Here is a 12,250-nt window from a genome sequence, read left to right as displayed (position 1 = left end):
GAGTAGAGTCCAAAAGACGGCCTGTGACTAGTGGTGTGCTGCAGGGTTCCGTTCTTGGACTACTACTGTTTAATTTGTTCATTAACAATATAGGAAAGAATCTGAGAGGAACTGTTCATTTGTTTGCCGATGATGCAAAGTTGGGTAGAGCAATAGTGAATGCACAGAATGTCGAAATTTTGCAGGATGATTTGGATAGTTTGCAGGGCTGGGCTGAGGAGAATGGATGTCAATTAATGTGGCAAAATGTAAGGTTATGCATTTTGGGGTGAAAAGATTAGCAGCAGCATACCACATTGGTGAAACTGTACTCCAGGAGATTGACGAGGCCAGGGATTTGGGAGTGTTGGTGGATGGCGAGTTGAAGTTTATGAGACACATCGCAAAAGTGGCTAAATTAGCTCATCAAATCACTTGGTTGCTGAAAAATACTTTGACGAGCAGAGACAAACAGGTTATTGTTATTCTGTATCGAGCCTTGATATGACCCCACCTATACTACTGTGCCCAAATTTGGGCACCAGGGTTTCTTCTTGATGGGGAGGAGGTTGAGAGGATCCAGAGACGAGTGACCAAGATGATAGCAGGTCTATGGAATGAACCTTATGACAACAGGTTGAAGATTTGTGGGTTGCAGAAATTGGTTGATAGGCGGAAAAGGGGTGATATGATTGAGACATTCAAATTACTGAAGGGTTTCTATAAGATTAATTCAGAAGATATTTTTGAGAATAGGACTGGTGGTGGGAGGACTAATGGCCAGCCATGGAAGCTGGGAAAGAGTGTGGTTAGCAGGGTGTTAGAGCTAGATTTTTTACTTGGAGAGTGGTGAATGAGTGGAATAAGCTGCCAGAGTCTGTTGTGGGTGCCATTACTGTAAATGAGTTCAAGGCGAAGTATGATAAATACTGTGTGAATGTTGAATAGTTGTTTTTGACATGATGTTAAGACTCACTCAATGAGTCTAAGGACTCCTTGGAGTTGCCCGTACTACTACTACTAATAATAATATCATTTATATACAAATTTAACAGCAATGATCCCAGTAGTACTGAACCTTGTGGCACACCACTAGTCACCTATTTTCGCCTTGATTCTGCTCCTCCACATATACCACTTTTTTTTCTCTCTCCTGCAGCCACCCTCTTATCCACTTAACCAGTGTCATATCCATCCCCATTTGTTCTAATTTGCATAACAGTTCCATGCTGTATTCTGTCAAATGCCTTTGCAAAATCATCGTGTAGCCATTTCCTTTACTCTATTATAAAAAGTTAGTAAATTGCTAATGTATGACTGATCCTTCACAAAGCCATGTTGTCTCTCATACAATATATTTTTATACTCATTTTTGAATTCTTTTTTTTTTTACCAGTTTTTCTAGGCTTTTACCACCATGCCTGAGATACTGATTAGTCTATAATTTGCTACTGAAGTCTTAGAACCTCCCTTATGCAAGGGTTATTTTGCCCTCTTTCCACTCCCTTGAAACTCTACCAGAGCTAAGACTCAAAGAGCCTAGTTAGAGGTATTGCCAGTTCCCTTGCACATTATCACAGAACCCTAGCTGATATCCCATCTAATTGCATATCTATATTTACGTCGAGATTCTGCAATATCCTAAAAATCTCCAGTTCATCCACTTCTGTTCCTACATCAGTGTCTGTCATATGTTAAAGTAGTAACCTCGCTAGGATGATATACTCTTGCAAAGTGGTCACTTAGAAGCAAATAAAATAGTTGAATTACTATCTCCTCATGACCATCATGACTCATTAAGGTTAGTCTTCAATAGTCATCCTTCCTCTTACTTGCTATATAACAAAAGAACTCTGGGATTTCCTTTGGCCTACTTGGCTTCACCTTTTTTTGCCTGAGCATTGTACTGTTTGCGAGTTTCATGAGCCCATATCAAAGCAAGTGCCTGGAAATGAGGCATAGAAATACTGAGGATTTTCCCAGTTGGTGCCATTTTAGTGCCATAGGATAAGGCCAAGATTGACTGGATGATTGGTAGGAAAGGAAACATAGAAAAAGTTATGGTCAGACTTGCCAAGAGGAGATCTAACATTGGCAGTGTATTGGGAGGGAGAGCTGGTTAAGAAAAGGTCCATTGTGTTGGGAGAATGCTGAGGATTATCTGGAATTCTGATTAGTTGATGAGCAATTTGAGTTAAGGCATTACTGTCAGTATGCAGTTCAGCTTCTCTTTCAGTTGGTCTTTGAAGCCTATCTGAATTATTGATGTTGAAATCTCCAAAGAAGTTTATCTCAGGTGATTGACAGTATGTGATGAACTTTCAGAGAGTCAAATAGGTCAGTAAAGTCATCAGAGTTAGGAGCATGGCAGAGGTAGCATTTGAAATCTTGAGCCAAAGCAGATCATATAAAGGAGATTCCAGATCTGATATTCTATTTGTTAATCACTGAACCTCAACCGGCATATCTGTAACTACATTCAAAAACTGTCAGAATTGGTTTTATGACTAATTGTTTCAGAATGAGTGATTTAAAATTATAGCTGAATATACCAGTTGACATTTCATTGTGTAGAATTTTTAGGAAGTGAAATTAGTTTTGCTATTAAAGGTCCAATTTTTGTAAAGTAGAATATATATATATGTATCTGTATAATTTGCCTGGAAAAATTATTTATTGGAGAGAGTCAGGGAAATTAGATATGTAGATTTATCATGGGAGGAGAGAATGTGTTTAAGTTCAGCTAAAGTATCTTCACCAGATTTATACAGTCAAGTTGGATGTAACCTGAATTGAGTCTGAGGGATATAGTATTTTTTGGGAAAGACAGAAGAGATAGGAGGAGAAATAGTCATAATGATATGAGTGATTTGAGTTTGGTTAGGGTAGAAATTCATGAAAGCAATAATAATTCTCGTGGAAAGGCTTAGACGTTGGTTATACATTCTTACTAAATAGCTTAAGAAAATTACAACGTACAATAGAATATACATTAAAATAAATTTTAATACACTTCCTATATTTCGGCAACTTCACGTTGCCATTATCACAGGAACTTAAATACAAGACACGTGCATGCAAGCACAACACACAGTAAACGAGGAACGAAGCAGGAAGCTATTCTTTCTCCTAAAAGTCCTGATGGTGCCCCCTAGCAGGCAATGTTGGTATTCTTGGCCGATTGGGCTGAAGGTCTTCTGATGTAGGTTTCCCAAATTTGGGGCAGTCTTATGCACCCAAATTTGTTTAGGTTTGGATTGTTTCTTAGGGATGAGGCTGATTCCATGAATAGCCTTTCACATTTGAATTTACTGCGGTGTATTATTGTAGCTTTCTTCCACCGTATTCTATGGCGAGTATCCAGTGCATGGTCTGCAAGACCAGAATGGCTGTATTAGTGAAACCGGATGTAGTCCTTGTGTTCTGAAATTCTGATATTAGCAGTCCTGCCTGTTTGGCCAAAGTAGGACAGCTTACAGCTGCAAGAGACTGTGTATACACCAGGTAGGTCTAGGGGGGGGAGGTTGGTCTTTAGTGGAGCGGATAAGGGATGCCAATTTTTTATAAGGTCTGTAACAAGAAGTTAAGTCATGTTTTTTTAGGATTTTTGTAATTTTTTCCGAGGTGCCTCAGATATAGGGAATGGCGATGGATTTAGAGTAATCCTTGTTGCGAGGGGGGGGGGTTATTGAAACCAATTGGGGGAATAGCCATTGACTAAGAAAGTATTGAGAATGTGGTTTAGTTCTGTGGTTAGGGCATTGTCATTTGAACAGATAAGTTTAGCCCTGTTGTGTAGTGTCTTAATGACTCCATTTTGTTGAGGGGGGGGGGAATTGTTGGTGAATGTATCTGCCTGTATGGGTGGGTTTTCTATAAACTGAGAAAACCAAGGTTCCATTAGGCTGGCGGGTGACTAGTGTGTTTAACAAAGGAAAGCAGTTGTTTTTTTCTTCTTTCAGGGTGAACTTAATTCTGGGGTGTTGGTTATTTAAGTGTGTTAGGAAGGAGAGGAGTGCATCAGAGCCATGTGGCCAAATAGCGAACACATCATCAACATACTGAAGCCATATGGTTGGTTTTTGTGGGATCGAGTTTAAGGCTTTCTCCTCAAAAGTCTCCATATAAAAGTTGGCCAAGGGTGGGGAGAGTGGAGAACCCATGGCTGTCTTCTCTATTTGTTTGTAGAATTTTCCTTGCCAAACAAAAATAGCCTGAGTTCATTCTGAACTGAAATAGGGCTGTGATATTGGGAGGAAATTTAGTTTGGATTAGCTCTAAGGATTCTTTGAGTGGGACATTTGTGAATAGGGAGGAGACATGAAAACTGACCATTACATCAGTGTGTTTGAGTGTAAGGTTTTCTATGCTGGCTTTGAAGTGGGCTGAGTTTTTTTATGTGTGAAGGTGTGTTGCCAGTATAGTGTGTGAGGACTTTGGCCAAATGTTTATCTAGTTTGTATGTGGGGGATTCAATGCCATCCACTATGGGACGTAATGGCACATTTTCTTTATGTATTTTTGAGAGTCCATATATACGGGAGAATATGGAGTTAAACGGTTTTAATTTGTTAGTGACTTCTACAGGCCAAGAAGTGACCATCATCAACATAGCAAAGCTATGTTGATGATGTGTTCGCTATTTGGCTACATGACTCTGATGTACTCCTCTCCTTTCTAACATACTTAAATAACCAACACCCCAGAATCAAGTTCACCCTGGAAGAAGAAAAAAACAACTGCCTTTCTTTCTTAGACACAGTAGTCACCCACCAGCCTGATGGAACCTTGGTTTTCTCAGTTTATAGAAAACCACCCATACAGGCAGGTACCAACAGTCACCAACAATTCCCCCCCCACACACACACACAACAAAATGGAGTCATTAGGACACTACACAACAGGGGCTAAACTTATCTGTTCAAATGACAATGCCCTAACCACATTTTCAACACTTTTTTAGCCAATGGCTACCCCCCCCCCCCCCCCCCAAAAAAAAAATCCAAAAAATATTGAAACCAATAAACCCTCCCCCCCTCACAACAAGGATTACTCTAAATCAATCGCCATTCCCTATATCCAAGGCACCTCGGAAAAAAATTACAAAAATCCTAAAAAAAACATGACTTAACTTCTTGTTACAGACCTTATAAAAATTGGCGTCCCTTATCCGCTCCACTAAAGACCAACCTACCCTCCTAGACCTACCTGGTGTATACCAAGTCCCGTGCAGCTGTAAGCTGTCCTACTTTGACCAAATAGGCATGACAGCTAATATCAGAATTTCAGAACACAAGGACTACATCCGGTTTCACCAATACAGCCATTCTGGTCTTGCAGACCATGCGCTGGATACCTGCCATAGAATACGGTGGAAGAAAGCCACGATAATACACCATAGTAAATTCAAATACGAAAAACTATTCATGGAATCAGCCTCAACCCTAAGAAACAATCCAAGCCTAAACAAATTTGAGTGCATGAGACTGCCCCAAATTTGGGAATCCTACATCAGAAGACCTTCAGCCCAATCGGCCAAAAATACCAACATTGCCTGCTAGGGGGCACCATCAGGACTTTTAGGAGAAAGAATAGCTTCCTGCTTTGTTCCTCATTTACTGTGTGTTGTGCTTGCATGCACATGTCTTGTATTTAAGTGCCTGTGATAATGGCAACGTGACGTTGCCGAAATATTGGAAGTGTATTAAAATTTATTTTAATGTATATTCTATTGTACGTTGTAATTTCCTTAAGCTATTTAGTAAGAAAGCAATAATAGTAATAATGTCCTCTGTAGCAGTGAGTTTGAATTTTATCCTGTTAGTTTTCCACTTCTGGTGTGAAGTGGAAACTAACATGATAAAATATATGGTGGTCTGTTGCCACAGATCTTGGAGGTTCAGTTGCTGGGATGAGCGGCGGCGCTAGGCTGGACGTTGCCCGCCTGCAAAACTGAAATGGGTGCCCCCAAACAAATAGCAATTTATTTTTATTTTTGTCATAATCTTGTGGAAAGAATTTACAAGAAAGAAATGAAATTACACATTTGTTCTTGAAAACATTTTATTAATTAAAATTTAAATTTCCTAGTTTTGATATTAACAAAATTATCTATAATATTCTTAATGTCTTAAGTTTTCACATATATCATTTTGAATATCTATTAATGCTAGACTTTCAAGCCTTGTTTGTAACATACTTGTTTTTAAATAAGTCTTAATTTAAGTTTCGAAAATGAATGCTCATCGCTTGCTATACTAACAGGTATAGTTAATAATGTTCTTTGAACAATTGCAAAATTCGGAAAAGATAAATTATTCGACACAATATATTTAAGAATATCGAGAGGATTTTCAATTTTTGAAGTATCATTTTGAAAAATATCTGCATAAGATTGTATCTTGTCAAAGAGTTCCATGGCATTTATATCTTTATTACCATCTTTCAAAAGAATTTCTAAGTCATCGCAGTTTTTTCTTAACTCTTCATTATTAATTTGGAAAAGTCTAATGAAGTCCATGCAGTATCCAAAAGTGTATAAAATACGTTGACTTTAAATTTATTTTCTGGTGTTTGTGGCTGTTCATCAGGATGTTCGTATTGAAACTGATGTTTTTTCTTATGGTGTCAAACTTCTAATACAGATTTAAATTCTGTTTCTCCATCCATCTTCACTTAGTTGTTTTGCTATTTCAAGAACTTTTTTATAATTTGTATCTGATTGATATTCTGATATGAATTTTTTAAAATTTCCAGTGGATCTTAAGATTAGTGATATATTCATATTTTTATCCTGAAAAGCTTTACTAACTGGATTTATTCTGTTAAGCAAATCGTGCCAAATTATTAAAGAGCAGATGAATTTATGGTCTTTGATTTTAAGACATAAAACTTGCACTTCATTTTGAATTTCTTTATTGAAGTTGTCATTATTTAAAAATTCAAGAAGCGCATCGTAAATTTCTCCTAATTGATAACATAGAGGGCGAATTGCTTTAATTTTGCTTTACCAACGAGTTTCCGATGACTGTTTTAATGTTATATTTGATATAAATTTCAAAAGAATTGTCCAAAGCTTTGGAAATGATGAAAAAAAATTATATATTTCTTGTACAGTTGCAAAAAAACTAATTGTATCTGCATTTACTTTTGCTGTATCATTGATCATTAAATTGAGAGTGTGTGCAGCACATGGAACGTAGAAAGCCTGAGGATTTTTAGTTAAAAGTAAATTTTGAAGCCCATTTTTCTTTCCCTTCATATTTGCTCTATTATCATAATTCTGGCCTCGCATGTCCTCAATAGGAATGTTCCATTTGGTCAGTTGTGCAGTTATAGAGAAAATTGTCTCGAATAAACCGCGGTCTGTAGAATCATCAACATTTACAAAACCTAAAACGTTTTCATTGATTTCGACTATTTCATTAGTACACGAAACAAAGCGTATAATAATAGTCATCTGTTCTGTTTTACTAGCATCAGGTGTGCAGTCCAAAATTATCGAATAATATTTGAATTCTCGAATTGATAATAAGATTTTATTATTATTATTTGACACCTCCAGGGAGTCCAAAGACTCATCGAGGGAGGGCACCTGCTCTACAACGCTATCTCCACCACTCAATCCACGAAATACTAAATGACCATCTACTGCCATCTACTGCCGACCACCACCCCTAGTTTTTCCACAGACAATCACAGACATCCATGCCCACGCCTGGAATCGAACCCACAGCCTTTTGGCTGGAGAGTGGATAGGCTAACCACTCGGCCAGCCAGGCCAGCTACATAGACCTCTACATTTTATTCCTTATTGCATTAACCTAACATTTCTATTATTTCATTTTGACTATCCTTACTCAAATAGTGTATGCTGTTGTTTTTCCGAAGGATTGTTTCAATATGATTTTCCATAACAGGATCAAATAATTTAGCAAATAATTTCAGTAATTTTAAAAAGGTTCCATTATTTTTGTTAGATAATATATCTGTTGATCCTCGAAATGCTAAATTTTGACCACCAAGGAATTTTATTATTTCTATTAACCTTATTAAAACATTTATCCCATGTTTCTTTCCCATGTGAGGAGTGGTTTCTTTACATGGAGGGTGGTTGAACCATGGAATGCATTGCCTGTGAGTGGTGAGAGCGAGAATGGTCAATGCATTTAAGGAGTGGTAGGAGGGACCTCTCTCGATGAGTCTTGATAGACTTGTGTTTCTTAGAAAGGACCTCCCACAATGAGTCTTTTGACTCCATGGAGGCCAGAATAATAATATTGTACATAACTTACTCCTGACAGCGAGAGTACTTTTGTTTTTTAAATTTTTATTTAATTCTTTCCATTTTAAGAAGTTTTTCATATGAATTGAATTTGTTTCATGTCTATGTAAAGTTTGAGATAAATTTCCCCAATCATTGTACCCTTCGACGAGACTGCTAGATTCAATAGATGAAAAAAAGCTTACAACAAAAAGCAGGAAACAGAATTTAAAGATTCAGAATAAATTAGCCATGTTGTCGAAACGGTCTCTCCATTTTCCATTCTTCTGTTATAATAAACATCACTAAATTTATGTCCAATGATATCTCTTGGATATTGTATATTTTTCTTTTGAGTAGGTCCCATTTGAGTTAAAACTCCTTGTAATTTATCATTAATTTTTGGCCATTTGCCCATATCTTCTAAATTTTCAGAAATTAATGATTTGGCTCTCTTGTCATTTACCTGTTCCGAGTGTTTCTCATTTAATTCCTGCATTTGACTTCTTCCAATTACATCATTGTAAGAGCTTGTTGATGACCTGGGTTCATCAACATCGATTTCTGGTTTGTTTTGATGGTCTGTATCATCAGAAGAATTTAATTTTTTTAAGAAAAGTATTAAGAGCTACAGCTTGTTTTTGAGCTAGTGCTTCTTTTGCAGCTTTTCATTTTAGATTTTTTGCACCAGATAACTTTTTCTTCATATCCATTTGTTTATTTTATTTTTTAAAATAAACTGAAATTTAAAAAATTAGATTTAAAATTTTTATAGTAATAAATAATATAATAATTTTTTGGGTTACAAAATAACTTTTGAAAAAAAAAAATAATAATAACGGTCAGCTCTATATTTGAAGTTATTAGAAGAAAAATAAAAATAAAACCTTTATAAAAACTCCATAATTACAACAGGTAATCGATGATATAATTAATAATACTTACCAAGAGGAACTGTTTACAAGTACACTCCAAATAATTCGTCTTTATTTCACCACTGTCTTATGAATACTGTTCGATTAACGAGAGTAAGTGAATCATACTCTGAGCCACAGGGATGAAATGGACCGTTATAGTTGTCAATCTTAAAATCCTATTCTGCTGACAAGGACCAAATAGGAATTCCAGTGGTGAAATCAGTGTGGTAGTAAATGATATCTACTACTTATCAACAGTAACCAGAGCAAATGTAACTGAATTTTATTGTTTTCATTTCAAAATAGAAACCATCCCTGTGAAATGGGCCATTATAGTTGTCAATCTTAAAATCCTATATCACATTACACCTGGTTAGAATTGGTTAGAATTACTTACATTGGTGACGTGATGATTTCACAGAGTTCTGCACTGGTTGAACCGGGGCCACGACTACTAGTGATTCAGCGGAATGAGACTCTAAGGTCCCATTGAAAATACATTACAGGATAGGGTCGTTGCACAGGGCTGCTCTGAGCCGAGGGAAGCAGTGCACTTGCTGCCTAAGAAGGTGCGTTCATGACAATCTTAGTGGAAGAAAATCTTTCTATTTTTATTCAGAATATGTAAATTTGCAGCAATTATATTGACTTACCTAATTATTATTACTTAATTCGTTTACAAAAATTTAAAGAAAGAATGAAACTTCATACTAACACTTCGAAGCGGCATCCACCTTGTAGTGGCGCCTGCCTGCAATGCAGGCCTGCTTCCACCGGCCCTGGCTGGGATGATGAAATGCATCACCTGACGAATGCTAAGTGAGTAATCATTATTGGTGACTTAAATTATCCAAATATTTATTGGGTAGCAGAGAAAACTTGTGATAAGAATGAGGGAGAATTTATTGAACTGTTGTGAGACAGCTTTCTCAAGCAGCATGTGTAAAAGTGTAAAGTTATGTACTTTCTCATGATAATTTCTAACAACGTATTATAGTGGTAGGATTATGCTTTTAGAAACTGATGAGGCTAGGGGATCTTGGAATTATGGTGGATAGGTATTTAAAGTTCATAGATCACGCAGCAAAAATTACAGATACAACTTGTAGGATAATTGATAAACTTCTAAAAGAGTGTTACAGGATATAAAATTTTTCACTCTATAGACAGTGGGGATAGTACATATGGGCATCCATGGAAGTTAAGCCAGCCTGTTTGGCCAAGTGATTACTGTATCCACTCTCTAGCCAAAAGGCTGCAGGTTCAAATCCTGCTGTTGGCGTGGATGTTTTTAATTGTCTGTGGAAATGGTGGTGGTGGATGGTGGATGGCATAGATGTAGTTGTGGTTAGTTATAGTTGGTGGATTGAGTGGTGGAGACAACTGAAGAGTAAGTCCCCTCCCTCAATGAGCCTTTAGACTCCCTGGAGGTGTCATGTAATAATAATAATTGTGATGCTGAAGTGAACATTGAAATATAAGGATAAGGAGGTCATTTTGGCTCTTTATGAAACATAGGCACTAACATTGAAGTATTAACACAAGGCCTTGATATGATGCCACCTGGATGACTGTGCACAGATTTGGTTCCCCAGGTTTTAGTGGGAATAAAGAAGCTGTTAAAAGGGCAAAGAAGAGTTAAGGATGGTATCGGGATTATGGAATGAACATTACGAGGGGCCAGATTGAGAGTATGTGGACTACAAATATTGGTAAATAGGAGAACGAGAATAATATGATTGGTCTATAAACTTCTGAAAGAGTATTATAGGATATAGATTGATGAAATTTTTCAATGTATAGATAGTCGGGACAGGACGAATGAGCATCCATGGAAGTTAAGTTAGATTTTACTTTTGCAGAACATTGAATGAGTGAGTAAAACAGTTCTGTAGTAGTAAGTGTTTAGTGCAAATGAGTTTAAGACAAGGTATGATACTGGTGTAGGTGATGTATGGCCTCCCTCAATGAGTCCTTGACACACTCTCTCTGTCTCTGATAATTTTCCCATACTCATTTTATCACATGTATGGAGTGTGTGTGGGGGAAGAGGTGCATGCTTGTGTGCAAAACATAGGCACTAACATTGAAGTATTAAAAGTTATTTGTTTTATTTGTCTTGATCTAGACAAGGATGTCAGCTTCTCGTAGTAACAGTGCATATAGTTTTGAAGAGGCGCTAAACATGGCTGAGGGCAGATCCTCAAGAATTTCTACTCCTGCAACAAGTCCAACCATACCAGAAAAAATGCCACTTTCATAAATATGTGAAGTTTTCTTTAAGGAATGTCAGTGAATGAAGCTTCTTTGTTCTTATGTATATAGCAGTAGCTCTGAATAGGAGGATTGTACACTTTTAGGCTCATTGATTCTTTCAAGTTGTATGTAGTATGTGAAGAGATCATTGGGCCAAATCGGTAATGGCATGTCTGTTTGCGGTATTGCTACGTGTGCAATTTGTTCTTTTCTTTTTTCTTTTTTTTTTTTTTTTTTTTAAAATTAACAGATCTTTTCAGAATGTGAAAAGTATATTATGAAATTCTATAAGTGCTCACATTGCCATGCAGATGTTTGGCCTAGATTTTGATTAATGAAATTTTATATCTTTAAAACCTGTTGCTTGTTTTCGAAAATTAAGTTTTGGCAAAGATTGTATATCTTCAAGAAGATCTGTATTTATTGGGATTGTTCTTTCAGAACATATATTTGTTTGCAATTGCTTATTGATAAACCAATTGCAACAAATAAACAGTATACTTCAAATATTAACCAGATAGTTCTGAATACTCTGTTATGATTTACAGTGATGATTACACCTTTGAATATATGTCTGAAAATAATCACAATGTGATTATTGGTATTCTTTTTTTCAAGACTAGAACAGAATTATTAAGCCATTTCAACTGCACTTGTAGGTATATTCAAAAAAGATTTATGTTTTGAATTATCCTTTTATGGCTCTGTTACTCTTGTAAATTACTATCATTCAGTAATACTCAACTTGTAAGAATTGAAATGTCTTTTCAGAATAGTGAGAATAAAAACAAAAAAAAAGTGAATTAGATGCAGTTTTGTGAAACCATTTCTTCAT

The 12,250-nt window shown here is 36.4% G+C and overlaps 1 protein-coding gene across 1 annotated transcript in view; it reads left to right on the top strand.

Moving 5' to 3' along the window:
• Nucleotides 1-12,218, top strand: part of LOC150098590 (uncharacterized) — a 134,263-nt gene extending 122,045 nt beyond the window's left edge. The window contains exon 8 of the mRNA XM_090405279.1: nt 11,288-12,218. Within this exon, the coding sequence (XP_090261405.1) occupies nt 11,288-11,422 (135 nt within the window). The 3' untranslated portion in view covers nt 11,423-12,218. The remainder of the gene's footprint in view (nt 1-11,287) is intronic.
• The last annotated feature ends 32 nt before the right edge of the window (nt 12,219-12,250 follow it).

The sequence above is a fragment of the Typopeltis vanoorti genome, chromosome 15, assembly GCF_054136105.1.
Source record: "Typopeltis vanoorti isolate ZY-2024b chromosome 15, IOZ_Tvanoo_1.0, whole genome shotgun sequence".
Lineage (NCBI taxonomy): Eukaryota > Metazoa > Arthropoda > Arachnida > Uropygi > Thelyphonidae > Typopeltis > Typopeltis vanoorti.
This window is presented reverse-complemented; position numbering and strand designations above follow the sequence as displayed.